General features: G+C 29.5%; 6 protein-coding genes across 6 annotated transcripts; all 6 read left to right on the top strand.

Moving 5' to 3' along the window:
- Positions 1–61: 61 nt before the first annotated feature.
- On the top strand, positions 62–648 carry LOC119686198 (the record flags this gene model as incomplete). Its single annotated transcript, XM_038100702.1, is given in 1 exon segment — positions 62–648. A coding segment is annotated over 1 exon segment (556 nt), but the record flags the coding sequence as incomplete, so codon positions are not given.
- Positions 649–2,421: 1,773 nt separating this feature from the next.
- On the top strand, positions 2,422–3,457 carry LOC119682896. The gene is made up of 3 exons (XM_038096434.1): positions 2,422–2,541; positions 2,605–2,785; positions 2,855–3,457. The coding sequence occupies exons 1-3, from the start codon at positions 2,481–2,483 to the stop codon at positions 3,411–3,413; spliced, it is 801 nt and encodes a 266-aa protein (XP_037952362.1). The 5' UTR covers positions 2,422–2,480; the 3' UTR covers positions 3,414–3,457.
- Positions 3,458–6,084: 2,627 nt separating this feature from the next.
- Positions 6,085–7,105, top strand: LOC119682769. The gene is made up of 3 exons (XM_038096274.1): positions 6,085–6,207; positions 6,266–6,446; positions 6,509–7,105. The coding sequence occupies exons 1-3, from the start codon at positions 6,141–6,143 to the stop codon at positions 7,053–7,055; spliced, it is 795 nt and encodes a 264-aa protein (XP_037952202.1). The 5' UTR covers positions 6,085–6,140; the 3' UTR covers positions 7,056–7,105.
- A 2,066-nt stretch (positions 7,106–9,171) lies between these two features.
- On the top strand, positions 9,172–10,111 carry LOC119684061. Its single transcript, XM_038098007.1, has 3 exons — positions 9,172–9,260; positions 9,323–9,503; positions 9,562–10,111. The coding sequence occupies exons 1-3, from the start codon at positions 9,200–9,202 to the stop codon at positions 10,106–10,108; spliced, it is 789 nt and encodes a 262-aa protein (XP_037953935.1). The 5' UTR covers positions 9,172–9,199; the 3' UTR covers positions 10,109–10,111.
- Positions 10,112–11,872: 1,761 nt separating this feature from the next.
- On the top strand, positions 11,873–12,880 carry LOC119685631. Its single transcript, XM_038099975.1, has 3 exons — positions 11,873–11,956; positions 12,016–12,196; positions 12,261–12,880. Exons 1-3 carry the CDS (start codon positions 11,896–11,898, stop codon positions 12,811–12,813), a joined length of 795 nt encoding a protein of 264 aa, XP_037955903.1. The 5' UTR covers positions 11,873–11,895; the 3' UTR covers positions 12,814–12,880.
- A 5,088-nt stretch (positions 12,881–17,968) lies between these two features.
- On the top strand, positions 17,969–18,980 carry LOC119685425. The gene is made up of 3 exons (XM_038099694.1): positions 17,969–18,063; positions 18,142–18,328; positions 18,393–18,980. The coding sequence occupies exons 1-3, from the start codon at positions 17,994–17,996 to the stop codon at positions 18,937–18,939; spliced, it is 804 nt and encodes a 267-aa protein (XP_037955622.1). The 5' UTR covers positions 17,969–17,993; the 3' UTR covers positions 18,940–18,980.
- Positions 18,981–22,135: the final 3,155 nt, after the last annotated feature.

Below are 22,135 nucleotides of genomic sequence, written 5' to 3'. Positions count from 1 at the left end.
GAGTAAAATCTATTAAAATTATATGTATTCATTATATTATTATAAACATTTTTATTTTTAGACTCAATGGTAATCTCTCTAATCTCATCTTTACTGGTTTAAATGATTTCACTTTAATTGAATTTGAATATAATACAACAACAAATCACTTCAGCTATGATGCTATTTTTACAAACATGCAGCTCCTTGGAGAATATTTTATAGACGCTTTGATTGAACTTGGTGCAATACCATTAAACTTGAAAGGAAGTGGAGTACTTAACTGGAACTTTTTGAATTTACGTGTAATTGGCAGCTTCGATTTGGTGTCCAGTCAAATAATACAAAATGGTGTTGGTATAGCAAACACAAAATATAATTTTTTGTTTGGTGATATAATTAATGAAAGCTGGAATGATTTATGGGATATACCTGTGAATAACTTCAATAACTATTGGTCTAGTGAAACTCTAAAAATGCTCTCTCAAGAGTTGCAGCCGCTTGTAAATAAATACTATGGTGATGTTGTTACACCCACTATGAATCGTTTGTTAGCCGGTTTCACTATGGAGGAATTATTAGCATTCTTAGTTAATGGTACTATGGAATTAAATGCTGTTAGCTGTACTTCAACCTAATAAATTTTTAAATTTTTATATTAATTTGTCTAATAACAATTGTAATAAAATTTAATAAAAATTGAATATGAAAGCTGTATAATCTTAGTCCTTATGATCCTTAAGTCCTTGTAATTGAAAATATATGATAAGTGTACACTTCCACAGAATTTAAAGTTGATTAATTATTAAGTGCAATGGAAGCACCATAATTTTATAGTAATAAATATTTTATAAGACTCTGCATATGCCAGATTACATCTATAGTATTAACAAGCAACTTTTCTAGTAATTAAGATTTGTGGCAAAAAAGTTAAGACCATATTTTTGCTCAAACTACCAGTATAGTTTATAAAAAACTCCATCTATAATATTGAAGCAACAATTATCAAACGACATTCAATAATGACATCCATTTTTAATGTAATTCATTCAATTCATTTTACTCATTGTTAAGTCAGATCTTCACCCAATTAAGCAGATTACAGATTGCGACTCACCTCACAGATGGTACTTACCTAACAGGGACTAGAATATTAACAAACTATTACATCGGATAATAATATATACCATATAAGACACTATGAGGTGAAAATATTATATAGGGGGCTCTTATTATTTATTTTATTTTTAAAGTAAATTTATAGGCAGCGTTATATGGTATATTTAAGGTATTAGATAATAAAGAAATGTTTTGAGTTTTTAATCAGTAACTGAACACGCATAGACTTTAATGGGATCGAACGTTCTTAATCTAGAAAACATTCAGAAGATTCAAATGGTTAATGGCGTAGCGGTAAGCGACGTGCAGTTCGTGGAGAAATGTATTAATAATCGCATCACAGACTGAGAAATGGAATAATTCATACTACAAATATCGTAAAAATTATCTTGAAATAATCTGATTATCGAAAAATATTGTAGAGTCTTAACTTCCCGTATTTATTTGAACTTATTCAAACAAATGCTAATTTGATTAAAGACCTTTATAAAAATAGATCATTAGATTTACTTTCAGTTAAGTATTAAAATAAATAAGGAACTCTATTCTGAAAAAAAATACAAGGTAACTGATCACTTCCACATTACATATTCACAGGTCTGCAGTTATCTTCTAAATGTATTTTATTTCGCTAATTCTATTATAGCGAAACAATTAACGAAAGCCATTTTTCGTGATATTGGAACAACTTTCTTTTTTTAGACTGCCGGTCTTACGAATAAATCCTTACTTAAATGAAAATAGATTTAATTTAATTATTTCCTATAAAATTTAAAATATTTAAAATTTCAAAACAAAACACCCATATCAATTATTTATATTTTTATTGAACTTGAACTTACACATAATTATTAAATAATTAAGAACATGTAAGAACACTACACACATATACCATAATCGACCTGTCACATTATAAACACAACATAAATGATTAATTAGATTAATTTTTAATAAATGAATTTAGTATAACAAAACTGTTTACTTATTTATTTTTGATAAAGCAATAACAGCTGTTTTGAAATATCATTTTATCGGCACCCGGTAATTGATATCTATTCATTTAGAAGTCTTAAGCCCTGATAATTGTGTATTGATATCTTTTACTGTTTTCGCAGCGTTTATGTACATGAGAACTACACATGTAAGTAATCCTGAAAATTTAAAAAAATTATCACAAGAAGCCCAAATCAATCCATTATATCGATTAGATATTTTAATGTTGGGGCAAGGGAAAGCACCGTGATTTTAGTTAATAAAACTTGATAAAAATTTTTAACTATTAAAAGTGCAGAAAATAGTATAAAAATGGAGAAAAATTCTACACTTTACTTCAGTTTCAATACTTAAGTGAAAGTTAGTTGAAGCAAAAAGAATTAGCAACCATGAAAGCAACAATTATTTTGGCACTAGTTGGCCTTTTAGGTATTTCAGCTAATGGTGCTAGTACGTACAAATTATACATAAAATATTGGTAATTATTAATTAATAAAAAATATTTTTTCTTAGCTTTGAACTCTGCACAAAGCCTCAATCCTTATGACTATTTGAACTTTGGAGATATTGCCAAGAAATATGTGACAGCTTTCCAACGTATTATGCCATGCGGTTATGCTGCTTGGGATTTACCAGCACTAGCTCCATACACAATGGATCATTATGCTTACAATTTAACCGGTGATGACTACAGGTAAGAGAAATAAAATGTTATATTTTAAGCGATCTTGCATATTAACTGCAAAAACATTTTTATTTTCAGCCTTGTTGGCTCCTTCGACAACCTTTATGTTGATGGTTTAAACAAGTGGACAATATTAGATTTTGGCTACAATGCAACAACTCAAGTATTCAATTTTGATGTGGTACATAACTATATTCAATTATTATCTGAATACAGTATTAATGCTACCGCTTATATTGCTGGTTTCCCACTCACCTATGCCGGTGAAGGTGTACTCAACTGGAAATATACTGATTTACGTACCATTGGCAGCTACACCTTCCAAAATAATAACAACAACAACCAAAATGGCTTAGAGATTGTTGATTTTGATATGCAAGTCTTACTTGGTGATGTCCAAACTAGCAACTGGAATAATTTCTGGGACAATCAAATAAACAACTTCGTCAACAAGTTCCAACGTGAATACGTGCTCTTATATGTTCAACAATCACAATCATACTTCGTCGATTTGTACAAGAACTATGTCTTGACTGCTCTTAATCGTCAAATTGCCGATCTTTCAATGACTGAATTATTGGAAGCTATGGTTGGTCTCACCATGGAATTGGATGAAGTTCAATGCCCACAAAATTAAATTCGTTTAAGTAAAAATTAATGTAATAGTAAATTAACAAATCCAATTAAATATTTATTTTTAAATCAATAAATGAAGTATTAAAATTTAAATATTTTATTTTACTTATTTATAAAATTCAAATATGACAGATTGCTGAGCAATTATGAATGTTACACGGTTTAATAGACCTCTGAGTCACTGTGCAAAATGCCTCAAGTTATTTATAATGATCTTGCGGTATCAGGTGTTTCCAGATTTTTATATAAGCCAGTCTTTATAACGACTATAGTGAAGAGAGAAGCTATTAAGAGAGAATCTATTCACGAAATTTATTGTTATGTTGCTCATATATTCCCTAACCTTACAATAGTCGGTACCCGCTCAAAATTCTTAATCTGTTCATGAATACGCTAACCCTGAATACAAATTTTTATCTTTCTAGATACCTTACCACTCGTTCTTACACTTCTCTACCTATACATCCGCTTCCTGTATCCCTACGATTTCTTCAGCTTACTCATTTCTCTGAATGGCATTGTTGTTCTTGCCTAGCTGATTTAACTTCTATAGTTAATTTCACAATTTTAACTAAATACTTATATTTGCACTTTAAACAAAAATCTGTATAAACCGAAGTCTCAAAACTTGGACAGTTAAATAATTAGAATTGAATTATATTCATGTATTTTTATCAGCAAATCAGCTCCAATTATCAATATTATCAAGTCTTGTATGTAGTATTAAGTATTAATTGAGGTATACTATAATAAAGTCGACATAAATCTTATAATCATAGGTTATCTATTGCCTGCGATATCAACTGTCAAAAGGTCATTTGGGGTTAGATTAGAAAATCAATCTTATTTTTACCTCTTAAATATGATTAAACCTACTGTAAAACTTTTATATGCCTTTAAAAAAAATTTCTAAAATCCTAAATAAGGATTGCCTCACATAGCACCTGCCACTATCTACCATTAGAGTAAAAAACAGTGTTCAAAAAATGAGATGATACGACAGCAATATATATAGTATTGTTTGGTTGGTATAAGGTCTACTATTAAGAGTGGAAATCAAGAAACTTTATTTTTAAAATTGGGAACAAATTCAATATCAGCAAGGATTATCCTATGAATATTACTAGATATTATTTAATCCTTTAACTCCTAGTAGGAGCATAGAGCCGCAACAAATATCTTCCACTCGGTACGATTAGTGGCCAATAGCTTCAACTCTCTCCAGCTTTACCGCATGTGTAACATTTCCATGTCAATTTGCCTTCTCCAGGTGTGAGCAAGTCTGCCCCTTCTTCTGCTACCCAACGCGTTCCACTCAATCGCTATTCTTATGGTGACATCAGTCGGTCTACACAAAGTGTGACCGAACCATTCCCATTTGCGTTTTTTAATTTCGGTTCTTATAAGTGTTTGTTCAGTTAAAGATCATAATCGTTCATTTGAAATTGTATTTGGCCAGAATATTTTAACAATTTTGCGTAATGACTGATTTACAAAAACTTGTAGTGCATTGTAGTATTCCAGGATTGACATTCATATAGCAGGCAAGATTTAATGTTGGAGTTCGTATTATAGTTCGGCGCGTTAGCTGAGATGATCTTTAGACTTTATTTTAGCGATCAAATGCTTATTTTGCCTTCTTGATACGGTTCTCAATGTCAGCACTGGATCCACCATTTGTTAATATGATGCTTTCAAGATAGCAGAATGTAGATGTAGAGTTTACATCCTCAAGACAGCAGTTGTTTATAATAAAAGGATCTTGGACGTTAGTATTAATGCGCATAGCTTTTGCTTCGGTAACATTGATTTTAAGTCCCGCTCTGTTTGCCGTAATTATCAAACGATTTAGGTTGCGAGACATGTCATTATATCTGTGTGCCAGCAGACATAAGTTGTCGGCGTAATCGAGATCACTCGAGCTATCTTGAATAACTCAAGTTATTCCGGCATCTTGGTCCAATGCCTCTGCCAAGACTACATCCAAGACGATGTTGAAATATTAGTAGTTTTATTTGATTTTAAATGTACCAAGGGATTGTTAAAACATTCTTGTGCTATATATATAAAATGTGAATTATACATTGATTTATTTTTAAAGTTTGTTATGTAAAAATAAGCATATAGGAAATTAGTAATAATCCAATGCAACAAAACACAAATATAAAAATTACCATTAATGAATCATAAATTTAAATTTCAATTACAGAAAAAAAAACCTCAAATCGATAAAAATTTGATACTAATTAATTCAAACTATTAATAACTATAAGTTTTTGAATTAAAAAATACTTTACGTTCTTATTAAAAAATAATTTCTCTGCAAAATATTTAAATTTATAAAGTCTTTTACTTAAACAAAAATTGTTTATATGACAAATTGGTAAACAATAACAAAAAATTGGCGCCATTAATATTGTATAATTATTTATGTTATTAATAATATAAAAAAAAATTAACAAATTTTAATCAAGAAGAAAATAATCGACAATGTGACTCACTTCAAGCAAAAATAATAGCCAAGAAAATTTATCCAAAAATATTATATATTGTAAATTAGATAAGATAATAATTACTACTTTTTATGAAAATAAGTTATACTTTTTTAATCGATCACTTATAAACAAATTAAATAAATTTTAAAAAGTATATAAAAAGAATGCCTACCATTAATTACTTTAGTTTCCAACTCGAACGAAAGCGCACTAATCGTTCTTTTAGCGGAAAAATGAAAGCAACAATTTTATTAGCTCTTTTAGGCGTTCTGGCTATTTCCGCCAACGTCAATGGCGCCGGTAAAAAAAAATTATTTTACTAATTAGTAAAAATAAATACTAAATATTAAATTTTTAGCGCTTGACTCAACACCAGATCTAAATCCATTTGACTATATCAATTATGCCGACATTTTAAAAGCCTATTTGAAGGCTTTCCAGCGTATTATGCCATGTGGTTACGCCGCTTGGAATCTACCACCACTTGCTCCATACACTGTCGATAATTGGGATTATGATTACAGTGGTGATGGTTACAGGTAAAACTAAATTTCTCTACACTTGTGAGTATATATAACAAATTATTTATTATTCTATTTAGCCTTGTTGGTTCTTTCTCCAATTTGTATGTTGAAGGTCTGAATGATTGGCAATTGCTTGACTTCTCATACAATACCACCACTCAAGAATTTAATTACGATGTTTTACATCGCAAATTGCAAATTCTTTCTGAATACACTGTAAATGCTACAGCCACCATTGCTAATATGCCATTTACCTATGCCGGTGAGGGTGTTCTGAACTGGAAATTTACTGATGTCCGTTCAATTGGTGGTTACACCTTCCAAACTAATGGGATCAACCAAAATGGTATAGAAATGACTAATTTCAGAAACCAGGTTATACTTGGGGATGTTCAAGCTAATAACTGGAATAACTATTGGAATAATGAAGTGAATAACTTTGTCAATCGTTGGTTGCGCAAATATGTGTTCTTATGGACCGAAGAAGCACAAGCTAATATGGGTAATATAATTAATAACTATTTACTTCCAGCTGTAAATCGTCAATTGGCTGATCTCAGTATGGACCAATTTCTTGAAATTTTGGTTGGTCTTACCATGGAGTTAGATCAAGTTAAATGTTAAGTGGATAATATGCATCAAAAAAAAAAAGACTATAGAAAAATGTTTAAAGAAATTTAAATAAATTAAAACATTCTGTAAATTATTGTAAATAAATATATTGTTATTAAAACTAATTTGTGATATATACTTATGGACTTGAGTCTGAAACACATAATAAATAATATTTTGAGGTCTAATAACCTTCATATATTATTATTAGATATATCCCATCAGGAGCACAGAATGTCCAACTATTTCTATCCCCAGCAATAAAACGTAATTGATTTAAAGATTTGCCGGTTTCATTTATTATCGTTCTTCTCCAGATCTTCCTCTGTGTGTGTTGCCTTGAGTTTCCATGGAAGATTTGCGTTACATATTTCTTCGTACGGTTTTCGCAAAGTGTGGCAAAGGCAATTATATTTCCGACGCTTGACTTCTTTGTTGATAAATTCTTGATTTGTTCGTTGAAGTAGTTCCATATTTGATATTCTACGTGACATTATTCTACAGACATTATAAAATGGATTTTTGTCTGAACCTACATATAAGTTCATATATAAACTTTCATATAGGTATTTTAATAAAATAAGGTTGGCTTGTATTTAAAGGTAAGTGACATCTTACTTTAAGGAAATTTAAAAAAGAAAATTCAAAAAAGTATTAATATATGTACTTAAAATATAAAACAAGAATTACCTTTTAACATAAAAACTTGTATAACATGCATTAAGATTAACGAGATACTTTTAGCACAGAAAAGAAGGATTATGAAACGCTTAAATTTCTGGAATGGCTCAGTTCAGTGATGCGATACTCTGAACCACATGTTCAGTTCACGTTCTCCGCCTACACGTATAGGCTTAGATTTTTAAACTGCAGCAAATTCAAATTTTTTCGTATCACTGTTCAGTTCAAGTAACATACCATAAATAATCATTTTTCGGTTAAATAATAAAAAAAAATTGGGTTTCGTTATTCTTTTATCTCTGAGTTTCTGGAACTACTTTAACAAGTTCTAAAATGAGTGTGCACATTTTATGCATGGATTTCTATATACAACCTGAAAAAGTTGCAGTTAACCCAGCAGTACTTACGCCATTCTCTGCTCACAAGTTCCCAAGATCTTAACTCATTATACACAGTCCGAGTTACCCCAATATTATGTATTTTATGCAGTATCGTTATATTTGCTTGTAAGACTAAAATTATTATTAACTTATCCGATTAGACAAATGACTTTTTCACTATCTTGACTTTTTTAATGAACATTAATTTCGGATAGATATATAAATATAAGTAATTAATAAAGGCTACTCATAGTAAAATCTTTACAGAAAAATTTTCAAAAAATTGCGTTAATTGATAGATTAATTCACAGGTGTCTAAATGTCACTTCACAAAAACAATACCTGCTAAACGATTCTGTATTTCGGTGTATTATCAAGTATAATCTATTAACATTAACTAACATCATATCAACGCAAGTTGAATTCAAGAAGAATATATAATATCATATTTAATATATACTGAATACATTTTATATGGCATATGACATGGTTTGGTTTAGCTAATTCCAAATGCATATTTTCTGACCTCTAGATATATAGTATAATTTTAAAGATATCTTATTATAGAGTTAGGTGTGTAATAGATCTTAATGCATTAGATCAATAAAAATTTATTTATAACCAAATCGAGGTCAAAAAATTTATATAAATTTTAACAAAATATTAATAAAAATAACATAATTATTTAAAATGATTAACTTTGAAAAAAAATGTATTGTGATATATATAATATTTATTATATTCTCTAGACGGCAGAAAGGAATGCACAAAATAGTAATATTGTTGATATGTATACTTCAAAATTAAGACATATAACATTTTTTTAACAAATTAAAGACCCAAAACTTTAAAAATACTTAAAATTTAATATTAATTTATCCTGCACTAGATAAGATTATTACGTGAATATTAAATGACAAGTTAGCCAATTTGCTTGCTTACCAACATAGGATATATAAAAAGGTAATTATATATAATATATAAATTTGATAAAATATATTTATTTCTAAAAAAACTCAAAAAAGTATAAAAAAGACCTCATACAACTCATTATGTTTAGTCTTCAAAAGAAAACCAAAGTTATTGAAGTAAAAAATGAAGGCAGCAATTATATTCGCAATTATTGGCATTTTTGCTGTGTCAGCAAATGGCTCAAGTAATAAAAAAAAATTTTGTTATCATTAATAAATAAAAAAATAAATTCTTAAATTTTATTAGCGCTTAATTCCTCGCCAGATCTTAATCCATTTGATTATTTAAATTTTGGTGATATATTTCATAAGTACATGCAAGCCTTTAAGCGTATAATGCCCTGCGGATATGCCCCCTGGAATGTACCGATTTTAGCTCCATATACCGTTGATCATTGGGATTTTGATTACAGTGGTGATGATTACAGGTATAATATATATTCAAATTGTATGTATATAATATACATTATTGATTTTTTCATTTAGTCTTGTTGGATCTCTCTCAAATCTCTATGTTGAAGGCATAAATGATTGGCAAACACTTCAAACTTCTTATAACACAACCACTCAACAATATAAGTACGATGTTTTTCATAGTAATCTTCAAATTCTTGCAGAATATAAAATCAATGCTACAGTAACTATTGCTAATATGCCTTTTACGTATGTCGGAGAAGGTGTCCTCAACTGGAAGTTCACTGATTCACGTGCAATCGCTGGTTTCACTTTCCAATCTATTAATGATAATCAAGTTGGCTTAGAAATTACCGATTTTAAAATGCAAGTATTGCTGGGGGATGTGCAAGCCAATAACTGGAATAATTATTGGAATAATGAAGTGAATAACTTTGTCAACCGTTGGTTACGTAAATACGTACTTTTATGGACTGAAGAAGCACAATCTTATATTCCAACTGCCTTTGCAAAATATGTGCTTCCAAGTTTAAATCCTGCTCTTGCTGAACTTAGTATGACCGAACTTCTCGAAATATTAGTTGGTCTTACTATGGAATTAGATGAAGTTAAATGTTAAATTTTAGATATTTAATAAATATTTAAATGAATATAGAAGTTTAATTTTTTTTATTTATTATATTGTGCAGATGTCAACATAACTAATAATATAAGGTTACCCATTTCCAAATCGTGACTGTTTCACCGATATTAATGAAACATCAACATCTCGCGACTTGTTCACACTGTACGTTTTTTTTTAGATTTACGCTAATGAGAATGTCTAAGCAAAAGTACGTAAACTCTAGACTCTAGTATACGCCAAGAAACTCTAAATGAATATACATCAAGTTATTCTCGAGATATTGTCAGCGATATTCCGACATGCTATCGGAAATTTGTTCTGAGGAATGCAATACTTTAAGACGTTCCATTGAGAAAACTTGATTGAAATCTATGTTACTCTCGGATATATTTTCTTTGAAATATTTTTAAATTAAGGCAAACGTTCTAATTAAAGTTGTACTGGCTGCAACTACTTTATCTACGATTTATTTGTCAGTCTCTTATATAAAAATGATCGAGAGGCTTTATGAAACTAATGATTTATTATTATTACTCCATTATTCTCTAAGAAATAATGTAAGCCTACAAACTCACGGTTATGCATATTTTCACACACAAAGTTCACAGATACATATTTCACTACCCAAACTGACTTCTATAATTATCGCATGTTTCTTTACTGGTAAATCTTTACTGACACTTAAGAAATCAATCTTTAAAATTTAATAATGTAATTTTTATTATTTTAAAGAAATTCATAACTAAAATTGCTACCAAAATAGAATTAAAAGAAAAACTATTATTATTTTCTGAAATACTTCTCTCCCTCTCTTTTTTTACTTTTCTTTCTCTTCATGGAACTGGAGTATAAGAACTCCACATCTTCTTATTTTGATATAATTTCACAAGTATATTACTGGAATATAAGAACTCCACATCTTCTTATTTTGAAATAATTTCGCAAGTATATTACTTCAGTAATATAGTCCATGTGGGTATAGTCCTTGTGGGTATCCCTTAAACTACAGGCTGACAAAATGCAATAGGCCGTGATGGACTGGGTGCGCTTTCTAAAATGTCGATGTAGTGAGATATTGCACTTGATCTAGATAGAGTGATCGTTTTTTTATCACTTTTTTATTTAAAAATATAGAAGATAACTTTGTTTGATTATTTACCTATAAATCTTCTTCAAAATAAATTGAAGTCTACGAGCTAGACAATGACAACACCCTTGAGCATTTTGTCCAAGCGACTATCATGCAATGTTTTCAATAAATCAATGAAGTATATGTATGTCGGATCCAATGCCATTTGCATCTGTATATATCTTTAGGAATCAGTACTTCTTAGTTCAGTTTGTAGATTTTATTTGTGGATATGAAAATCAAGTCAATGGGAGGGGTTTTAAAAATGTTTCCCTCAAAATTTTCCATTTAAGTTAAATACGTTTTATTAAAGAAATCTTCCATGCGATATTTAAATATGATATTAAATAGTATTATATTAAAATAATATTAAATGTTTATATATGTATACTGACAACTTTTTTACTATTTTTAATAAAAAAGGTAATAATAAAAAACAACTGATTTGGTTATAATTGATCCTGCTTTTGATAATAACATTTCTTGATGATAAATGAATATATTCATTAATTAGATTAGATATTTTTGACTTTTCCAAACAATAACAAACAAAAATGGTAATTAATTGTAAATACAAAAAAATATAAAAGACAGCCGGCATGATATCAAGTTTTTAGTGTTCAAAAGTCTACAAAACAAATTGGACGGAAAAATGAAGGCTACGGTTTTACTAGCTATTTTTGCCCTTTTGGCCATATCAGCAAATGGCGCATGTAAATTAAATAATATTATGCAATTACTTACATAAAATAAATAAAATTGTATACTTCAGCAACTAATTCATCTCCTAGTCTCAATCCTTTCGATTACTTGAATGTAGCTGATATTGCCAAGAAATACATAGCAGCCTTCAAGAGAATAATGCCATGTGGATTTGCTCCATGGAATTTACCACCACTAGCACCGTACACAGTCGATCATTATGCTTATAATTTAACTGGAGATGACTACAGGTATATATTTCGGAATTTGTTTTTAAATATAAAAATCTAATTGATATACATTAATTTACCGCAGCTTAACGGGTTCCTTCTCCAATGTGTATATTGAAGGCTTAAATGATTGGATTGTCTTGGATTTATCATACAATACTACAACTGAGTTACTTAATTTCGATGTATTGTATCGCAATATACAAGTTTTGGCTGAATACACTTTAAATGCTTCAGTTTCCATTGCTGGCTTTCCAATAAATTATGATGGTGAAGGAGTTGTTAACTGGGAATATGTTGATCTTCGTACAGTTGGTAGTTATAAACTTGAAACAACCAGCTCTAATGGCTTGGAGATGACTAACTTTAATTTGCAAGTTCTACTTGGTGATATTCATAACAGCGATTGGAACAATTATTGGAACAATGATGTCAATAATTTTGTAAATCGCTTCCAACGCGAATATGGTCTCTTATGGATCCAACAATATCAAACATATATATCTGATATGTACTCTGAATATGTTTTACCTCTTTTAAATAGTCAAATTGGTAATCTTTCTATGACCGAGTTCCTTGAAACCTTGGTAGGTCTTACAATGCAATTGGAGGAGATGCCTTGCACTCCAAGTCAATAATTTAAGCGCATCATTTTGTTTTATTTGAAATGTTGTTAACAAAGAACAATCCTGTATATTATGTATATATAAGAGTTTATATATCAGTTATTAATACAGATATTGAATTATGTTGAAATAAAATTTATTTGCATAATGTGTATATATTTGATTTTATTTTAGTTTTACGGATGAAAATTTTGGCTTAAATTTAATAGGATTCCTTCAATATACTTACGTTTTTCTAAACTAATGATAAAGTAATTTAAGATTTAAGATTGTTAATTATCCTGAACTCTGAAAAGGACTAAAATGATGAGACATATGATTTGATAAGCTATTATATGAAGGACATGTATAGTATTGTAGCTAATTTATTTTTATGGAAAGAATAAACCAATATTGTAAAATAAATTTAGGTCATGATGTAATAGTTTTCTTTGAACTATAGAATAGGCTTTTACTTCATCGATCACAAAGCTTTAATAATAACTGAATAGATGATGAATTGATAAGATTTAATTAATAAAGACAGCAGTCACAAGTCATATGAAAATGTCTTATCAGGAGAAATAATTTAAATTGAATTTTATATAGAATATCAAGTAAACTATTGCAATGTTTGTAACTTCTGTAAAGTAGACTTCCAGATATTGGAAATATACTCCATAAAATAAATGAAAAAATGGCAGTAGACAATTCATCCGCACTTAACTGAAATAACTCTGTCAGTAAACCTTAAGCCTATGGATGTTATATTTTAGTGTTATGACCTAGCTGTTTAAAATCATATATGTCCCAAACTCTGCCCCATTATCATCTTATTAAGTTTATTAAATTAGTTGTAATAAACTGTTACTAATTGAGTTTTTTAAACAATTCTTAAAAATTTATCAACAGAAATTTATATTCTTATTACAGTAATAAATTTTGATCATAAACTATTCATGAGACTTCGAGTGTCTTTTAATATATGGAGTCCAAAATAAGCAAGACAACAGAATACCATCGATTAATATCGAGGTAATTGCATTTGAATTGATAGTCCTTCGATATCCACAAGGCACTTTTTTTCTTGAATTAATGCATTTTTCAAAAAGATTAAAGTCACACTATACTAACTCAGGCGAGTCCAGAGTATGGTTGAGTGTAAGGACACATGTAACTACAAACAGATGACATAATAACATATACTTAATTAAAAAAATCCTGCTTATTTTGAAATAGTTCCTATATATATTTCAACTACTCTCAACTTCTTAATACTTCTAGATATTAAGCGACTTTATCTAAACTCTCACCACTAATTACTTGAACAAAATTCCTCCTACTACTCTCTGTCTCAATATTGAAATTTTCTCTACTTATTTATAAGATGTTAACTATCAATTTCTTGTAGTCAAAGAGGTTTAATCTCCGAATGTTTTCTTTTTTATAGACACAATATTACCTAAGTCTGTCCCTCTTCATTTAGTCTATCTGGTAGTCTGCAGAATTATTAATCTGTCTGTTAGTATAAACTCTTGCTGTTATGTGGATTTTCCCTGCGGAGAGGGGAAAAGAATACTCCCGCGGTTAGGTCACCACCGGGTGCTACAATCCAGATTGTAGCAGAGGTTTAGATAGGCCTTGCATTTCACCAAGGTGGAAGATATGACTTACATGAATATCTTCACTGGTACCGGCAGAATAGAGGTGGCTATTCCAATGGGACGTTGATTGACGCTTTGTATTAATACGTGTGTTTTTGAACACCGTGGTGTTAAGCCTTGAAGGCAGGAAATCACGTTAAAAATTACTGGACTCTGTTAAGTGGATTCTCGAGCTATTTAACTTGTCTTAGTCACTTATTTCTGTTATAACTAGTACTTAATATATTTTAAATTTCATTATCTAATTTCATTTAAAAATATTTCCCAGTATTCACTCAACTTTTCTCTAATACTACTTACATCATACTAGATCACAAGATTTCTATTTTATTTTACATGTACGACACGAAGTCTTCTGATCAGTTAATAGATGTCAGTCAAATGACTAATTTGATAAGAGGCACGCTGTAATACATAAATAATTAGTTATATTTTTGGTCATATGTTGACTCATATGATAGTATAAAAATAAAATGGAACAAAATAAAATAAAATAGATATATATAAATATCACAACTTGAACAGGTGCTCAACGTAACATATGAGTAACAATGCCGATAAAATTGTCAATTCCTATCAAAAAAAAAAAGAACAATTAAAAATGAGAAATATTCCCATGATATGAATGCATATAGAACTGGATTTTTTAAAATGATAACAATTTGGTAAATTGCCAATTTCATCGATTCATTTAAAAATGACAAAGAAAATCCAAAATTGGATGCGTATAATATGGACAAACTATTGATAATCTTTAAATAATATATGTATATGAAGTGACTTTTGTTTAAATACACTTTTTTTAATCTTTATTTCATGGAAAAGAAAAATTAATTATCGGGAAATCAAAACACGTTATTAAATGTAATACCCAGTAAAATCCCATCGATATATCATAAATTTCTGTAAAATAAATGTTGCTATGATAGCAAAAGCTTAACTGTTTATATTCAAAAAAATTGTATTCGTTACTACAAATAATTTATCTTTCTTTGATATATATTAATATATATAAAAACTTTTATTTCTTGGAAATATGTGTACATTAATTATAAAATTAATTAATTAAAAAATTTATTTAAATCTTTAACAATAACGTTGTGTACATAACTGCCCTTCGGGCAGTTGTAGGTTTTTCCTTTCCTTTATCTTTAGTTGGCCATTACAGACGTGGGTCGTCCGCATCGCGTAGCTTCCGCAGTCAGCCCTATTAGTTACTTTCTGATGCCGTTGTGTACCTAGCTGCCCGGAGTGTTTCTCCTTGTCCTTTCACTTTAGTTGCGGCGTTCTCTACGGGGTTTTCCGCCTGCGGGTACGCTTCAACAGTCAGCCGGAGCAGTTTCTTTCTTTTGCCACTTGACCAAACCAGCGTAGCCGCTGAATTTTTATGCTCATCGTTCCATCTAATTCGATACTCGTAGCCAAAGTGTAAGGGACCATAGATCTTCCGAAGAATTTTTCTCCCGAATGCTCCTAACGCCTTCTCATCACTGTTGGTAATTGTCCAAGCTTCTGCAGGACAGGCATGATAAGAGATATTACAACTATAGGTTTTTACCGCACCCAAAAAATATATATCACTATAAAATACTATATAGAATGTTACTTATCTTCAGGACCATTTCACAGCTTTTTGCGAGTAGCACCTAGAGCATGATAGACCCTCTTTTCCACTTCTCGCTATACCGCTGCTATTTAGTACAACTATTTTAATACTAATATAATATGTTTTTTAGAAATTTATTTTAGAAATATTTTTTAAAAATATTTTTTTATTCAATTTAAATTTTTCTTGCATTTCCAAAAATTATTTAACTTTTTTATGTTATACAAATAAGTTTCGCATTAATTCTATATATACTAGAACATCCTCATTTCTACTGTATCAATGTTAACTTGTTATTGCATTTTAGATAAAGAAACTATCTGTCTTGGTTTTACTAGTAAAAATTTTTGTTCTGGTTGTAGCTATACACAGCAATAGAAAACTGAATTAGCTATAGCTTAAGTATCAATGCCTATCATTGACCAGTAGAATATCAAAAATGTTTGGCGCATTTTTATGGCCCTTTTCAAACAAATTCTTTTCTTTTTCGGGATATCTTGGATATCCTGTTTGTGTCTGGTATACAAACAACACCCTTTAGTGCACAAGACTACCACTCCAACGTAACCTAACCTGATCATATATTCCTATCACTTCAATATTGAACTATCACTATCTGTATTCACTATAATTTATTATTAGTCATTATTATTAACAGATAATATTAGAGACTATTTCACATAATGCCTTAGGATACATATATTATATTTATATAAGGAATAAATAATAATGGAATTTAGTTATATTTAATTGCTATTCAAATATATAATAGCACATCAAAAGAGGGAGGCATGGATATTACGGTAATCAGAGTTCAACAGTAATGATAATAATATTACCAGTCTTATAAATGTAGCGAGGTTAACCTCCTGCTGATACCGTATTTATTTTAATATGGTTTTTTTTTGTCATTTTTTACTAGTTAATGGATAATAAATAAATAATAAATTAATATTGTTTTTAGTGATAATAACTCTTTATCCAGTTACGAGTTAATATATTATAATAGCAATTATGTTAACTCCTGCACCAAAAAAAAATCTGCATAATATAATAAACTAATTAAATCAAACTTTAAAAATAGACTTACTTCTAACTTGATATACTACGTTTTATATTAATAATTATGCTAAAAATCAAATGAATTATGGGTGTATAATTCCCTATAATAATTCCCTATATACACAAGACAGCTTTGTTTTTGTTGCAAATTTGTTTTTTTTTTTTAAATATATTATATTAATAGTTACATGATTACTTCTTGTTCTCATACGTTGCTTAAAAAAATCTAAATCTCAACTCTACTTAAATGTATACAATATATGTTGTAAAATACACAGCAATTTAAAAAGGCAAAGAAAGAAAAACTATAAGAATCAGTAAATTATAATATTTCTGTAAAAATCCATTCTTTTAAAAGTCAAAGTAAGTAGTAATTTTTAATATTTCAGACTGTTAGTTAAAATCTATTTAAATTTAAGAAAAAATAGATCCATTAGTGTATTATCTTCCCGATGTTAAATCATTTTATTTTGAAAGAGATCAAGAGTATAATGCCAGAGAAGACTATCTTACAACAATCTATAGTTCTTAGTCCCTCAATTTACTCTTAACTAAATTTTTTCAATTTGCTAAATCTACACACAGCCATATTCGTTCAATCAAAATTAAAATTTGGGTTTTTTGGAAAATATAGGAAGTACGCACACATATGATTCATGTCTTCCATAAGCTAATATTAAAGAGTTTACGTTTGGAATTAAATTTTAGAGTAATTCATCATAATGATGAATTATTTGAATATAACCAAATCGACGTCATAAACATTTACTTTATTCAGCAGATAAGTTTTACTACACAAATAATTTTATATAAAATGCAGTAGAGAATTGTAGTAATTATTTCAGTTTACAAACATTAGTGAGTCAAAGAAGTTCAAAACAATGAAGACGATCGTTCTCGTAACTTTTTTGGTAGGCTTATTAGCCTGCACAGTCAATGTAAATGGTGCATGTAAGTAGAAAAGAAAATTTCTCAAAAAAAAATTTAACAAATAATATTTTTATATTAAATGTGAACATATCTTTCTAGCTTTCCTTATAAATCAGGGAACCATCAACTCTACAACCAGCGCTAATGATTTGATAACAGCTTTAAAGAATTTCTTAACTGATTTTCAAGAAATTATGCCATGCGGTTTTGAGCCTTGGAATATACCACCACTAGCACCATTAACTTTAGACTATGTTCCTTTCAACTTCACCACTGATTATCACAGGTAATAAAAACTAATTTATTTAACGAAACCAAACTGTTTTTAACACACCTTACTTACTTAACAGAGTTACAGGAAACTTGTCATATATGGTGGTAAAAGGTTTAAATAGTTATGAGGGCTTGAAATTCATATACAATCCAAGCACTGATCGTTTTTATTTCGATACGATTGTAAACGAAGTACAACTGCTCAGTGAGTACCAAGTGAGTGCCTGGGCTAATTTAGCCGGTTTCTCAGTTCAAGCTCAAGGTGATGGTGTATTAAACTGGAAGATAAAGGACTTCCGTATGCTTGGTGATTTTGCTTTGGAAGCTACAACCAATGGCTTGGCTGTAGAAAACTTTAATATGCAATTCTGGGTAGGCGATGTTATTACTGATAACTGGAATAATATGTGGAGTACTTCCTTAAATAATTTTGTCAATCGCGTTGAACGTGAATTCGTTTTAATGCTTGCTGAACAAATTCAAGCGGATGCTGATAATATCTATGCTGCCTATCTGGTACCATATTATGATAATTTAATGAAGGGCTTCACAATGGAATCTTTGACTATGGCTATTTCAACTGCAGCATCGCAGTTAGCTGGAACAACTTGTTCTACCAATTAAAATATTTCTTGAATATGTATATTTATACTGATATACATTCATGTATCAAAATTGTTAAAAATATAAAGATTATGTATATTTAATTATATGTATTTTTATTTGAAATTGTAAATGATGAAATGATTTCATCATTTGCATTTTTCTATTCAAAACTATGTAATTAATATTAGAAATGTTGACTTTACCTATATACATAGTAAAGTTTTTAACCTTATATCGAAACTAATGATATCAGTTCACTGCAGAACCATGAGGATATATTTTAAGCCCTTAATCTTAATGCTTTTGATTAGATTTTTATAAAAAAAGTGCTTTTAGTTGTCAAACTTCCCTACCGAATTCGATGATAGGTGTACAAAGGATATAAATTTATAATAACTGTTAACTCTTGCTGAAATATCGAGCTGTTAAAAACAAAGACATGATGATCACAGTCTTTATAACCGTGAATGCATGAATAAGATGGTTGAAGTTATACCATCAACAACTAATTAGAAGAAAAATAGAAGATAGTTATTAATGTCAGTCTCGTAAGAAATAGCTCTGAAAATGAATCCATGGAGCACGCTAATTTAAGGGATTTCGGTTAATACATTAAGACTGAAAAGTTTTCGGAAATTCTCATTTAAAATTCGCGCGTGTATATTTTTCGATATTTTAAGTTTATGTAGTTTGGCAGCACTGTCCTTAATTACTATGCCAAAAATGAGCTCGATCTGTCAGACAGTTCGTTTACGGCAGCTGTTGAAACCAGTTCACCTCAGTAGTGCGTTGCGAAATGTCTTCGACGGTCGTACGACCGTCCTGGAAGGCTTTGTACCACTCATAAACTTGAGTTTTCGATAAAACTGATTCCCCATAAGCCTTTTGTAGCATTCGCAACGATTCTGCACACGAAATTTCGTTCGAAACACAAAATTTGATGCAAACTCTTTGTTCAATATTTTTTTCCATTGTTTTTTTCGCAACGCCCTACTGAGGTGAACTGGTTTCAACAGCTGCCGTAAACGAACTGTCTGACAGATCGCGCTCATTTTTGGCATAGTAATTATCAGTTAACAGTTAAATACAAACAGATTATGATCAAAGTCTTTATAACTCGTCGAATACATGAAGTAATACTAGTATTTTCAAAAATAAACTGGTTCAAGCGAAGTTCTAAAATGGATTATGGTTTCTGGCAATTGCCGAACACTGACAGAGTATTTAAGTGCAATTTTTCTTTCACTGATCTATAGCTACAACAGCAGTTGTTGTTAGGAGTACCTAAAAGTTTAATATCCTACCTTACACACTGGATATTGTATCTTTTTTGCTGATGAAAATTCCTGTCCGACCTCAAAACTTATTTGACTGAAATTTGACAAAAATCGGAAGCCATGCCCATTTATGACCAGTAGAAGGTTAAAAATTCTTAAGACCCCTTTTGTTACCGATCTAACAGAGTTGCCATCCTGTAAAATAAGAGACGTAGCCAAATTTATGGTATTTTTTCGTTGAATGAATGGTGGAGTTGTGTCTTTTAACGTCGCTTACACACTAACTACTGCGTTCGTTGTAGGTGTCCTTTTAGTCTACGTATGAACAATGCTTAACCTAATATCCCAGTGTCATCGCTGTAATTGAAACTCATGTGGCATTTTTGGTCAATTCGTCTATCCGATATTTGCCAGAAATCCAATACTGATATTAAACTTACCGATGAATAGACAGATATCTTATTCAAAAATGTATGGCTTTTCGATACATGGATAGATGTTATCAGAACAATATATTCAATAGTAGCCTAAAAATTAAATGATGTTATAAATGAGTTGGTATGGTTAAGAGAAGATATTAAAAATAAAGGTTGCAGGTTAATAAAAAACTCAGACGTTAGATTTCATTTTGATATTTCAAAGGAAAGTTCCTTAAAAGAATATTTTTGTAAACATATTGGGCAAATTTGAGTGCATCTTTGTTCTGAAAAACCCTGATAAACTTAACCTAATCTTTGTTTTTAAGAATAAGCAATATCTGTTGTAATTAGAACGTATTTGATACAAATATAAAAATAAAGTTTTATGTTCTTTTGGTTCTGATGTTTAGTGAACAAATGAAGAAGTCAAAATTATTTTACAAATTTTATTTAGAACTTTAATTGAATATTCAACTTTAGTATGCATTTTACTGTAATTATACTGAAATTATGGTTGTTATATATATATATATATAACACCATATTGTAGGGGTCGTCACGACTAATTCAATGGAAATAAAAATTTATTTTCTATTTTACTTAATTTTATTTGCATCAAATACTGAACTCTAAAGAAAAAATAAGAATTTTTCCCAATAATAAAAAAATTTTAATTTAAATTTTATTTTCACAATGAAGATATTTGTTTTGACAATGCGGACTGCACCCTGAATGTTTATATCCTGCAGTTTCTACTGCAGGACTAAATTGCGAACTAAATTTGTTTTATTAAAAACTCAATGGAAGGCAATAGAAAAACTTTTATGAAAATATGAATACTACAAAATACCAATTCAATTCATTTGTTTTCAGCAATGCATAAACTCTGGAACTATTTTTGAACAAGAGTAAAAGGAATTTTTTTCCCAAAATTTGCTCTACAAGGACATTTGTACTCTAGAGACAAAGTTTTAATAAACTGCAAAAAGCATAAAAGACAACTGAGCTCAAAGGTTATGTTTATTTGATACTTTGAAAATAAACAAAAGTATAACAACTTTATTTGGCAAATAAACAAATTAGTTGAAATAAAATTTTGTCCATTCGAGAAGGATCTGAATATAAATTGAATTTTATCAAAAGGAATTAAACTAAGAAATGGTCACAAATACATTGAAGGAAGTATATTGATACTGATAAATGAATGTTAAATCTCTTATATACATACGTGACTTTAATTGCTTTTAAAATATTTCACTCTAATTTCTTTAATATAAATTAAACAGATATGCTTCATTCATACATTTATATAATTCACCAAGTATAATCAAAAAGTAACAGGACTGCTTAATGCTTCTAAAAAGTGTTAATTTCATGTAAATGATTATTCCATCCATTTTCAATCAGTCGCCCTATAACATCAGATACTTATGTCATCGTAGTTTCTGGTTTGAGAAACATAATATTAGATCGTCTGCTTAGATATAGTCTTGACTTTGCTCTGCTCGATTTCACTTT

Source organism: Teleopsis dalmanni, chromosome 2 (genome assembly GCF_002237135.1).
Source record: "Teleopsis dalmanni isolate 2A chromosome 2, ASM223713v2, whole genome shotgun sequence".
Lineage (NCBI taxonomy): Eukaryota > Metazoa > Arthropoda > Insecta > Diptera > Diopsidae > Teleopsis > Teleopsis dalmanni.
The sequence above is the reverse complement of the archived record's forward strand: the minus strand, read 5'-3'. Positions and strand labels throughout refer to the sequence as shown.

Bases quoted from the DNA above. Each gene is read 5' to 3' on its own strand.
- LOC119685631 (XM_038099975.1), top strand. From the start codon at position 11,896: ATGAAGGCTACGGTTTTACTAGCTATTTTTGCCCTTTTGGCCATATCA. The intron at 11,957-12,015 runs GTAAATTAAATA...TGTATACTTCAG, and splicing joins CATATCAGCAAATGGCGCAT to CAACTAATTCATCTCCTAGT. The intron at 12,197-12,260 runs GTATATATTTCG...AATTTACCGCAG, and splicing joins TTAACTGGAGATGACTACAG to CTTAACGGGTTCCTTCTCCA.
- LOC119685425 (XM_038099694.1), top strand. From the start codon at position 17,994: ATGAAGACGATCGTTCTCGTAACTTTTTTGGTAGGCTTATTAGCCTGC. The intron at 18,064-18,141 runs GTAAGTAGAAAA...ATATCTTTCTAG, and splicing joins AGTCAATGTAAATGGTGCAT to CTTTCCTTATAAATCAGGGA. The intron at 18,329-18,392 runs GTAATAAAAACT...CTTACTTAACAG, and splicing joins TTCACCACTGATTATCACAG to AGTTACAGGAAACTTGTCAT.
- LOC119682769 (XM_038096274.1), top strand. From the start codon at position 6,141: ATGAAAGCAACAATTTTATTAGCTCTTTTAGGCGTTCTGGCTATTTCC. The intron at 6,208-6,265 runs GTAAAAAAAAAT...TTAAATTTTTAG, and splicing joins CGCCAACGTCAATGGCGCCG to CGCTTGACTCAACACCAGAT. The intron at 6,447-6,508 runs GTAAAACTAAAT...TATTCTATTTAG, and splicing joins TACAGTGGTGATGGTTACAG to CCTTGTTGGTTCTTTCTCCA.
- LOC119684061 (XM_038098007.1), top strand. From the start codon at position 9,200: ATGAAGGCAGCAATTATATTCGCAATTATTGGCATTTTTGCTGTGTCA. The intron at 9,261-9,322 runs GTAATAAAAAAA...AAATTTTATTAG, and splicing joins TGTGTCAGCAAATGGCTCAA to CGCTTAATTCCTCGCCAGAT. The intron at 9,504-9,561 runs GTATAATATATA...TTTTTCATTTAG, and splicing joins TACAGTGGTGATGATTACAG to TCTTGTTGGATCTCTCTCAA.
- LOC119682896 (XM_038096434.1), top strand. From the start codon at position 2,481: ATGAAAGCAACAATTATTTTGGCACTAGTTGGCCTTTTAGGTATTTCA. The intron at 2,542-2,604 runs GTACGTACAAAT...ATTTTTTCTTAG, and splicing joins TATTTCAGCTAATGGTGCTA to CTTTGAACTCTGCACAAAGC. The intron at 2,786-2,854 runs GTAAGAGAAATA...TTTTATTTTCAG, and splicing joins TTAACCGGTGATGACTACAG to CCTTGTTGGCTCCTTCGACA.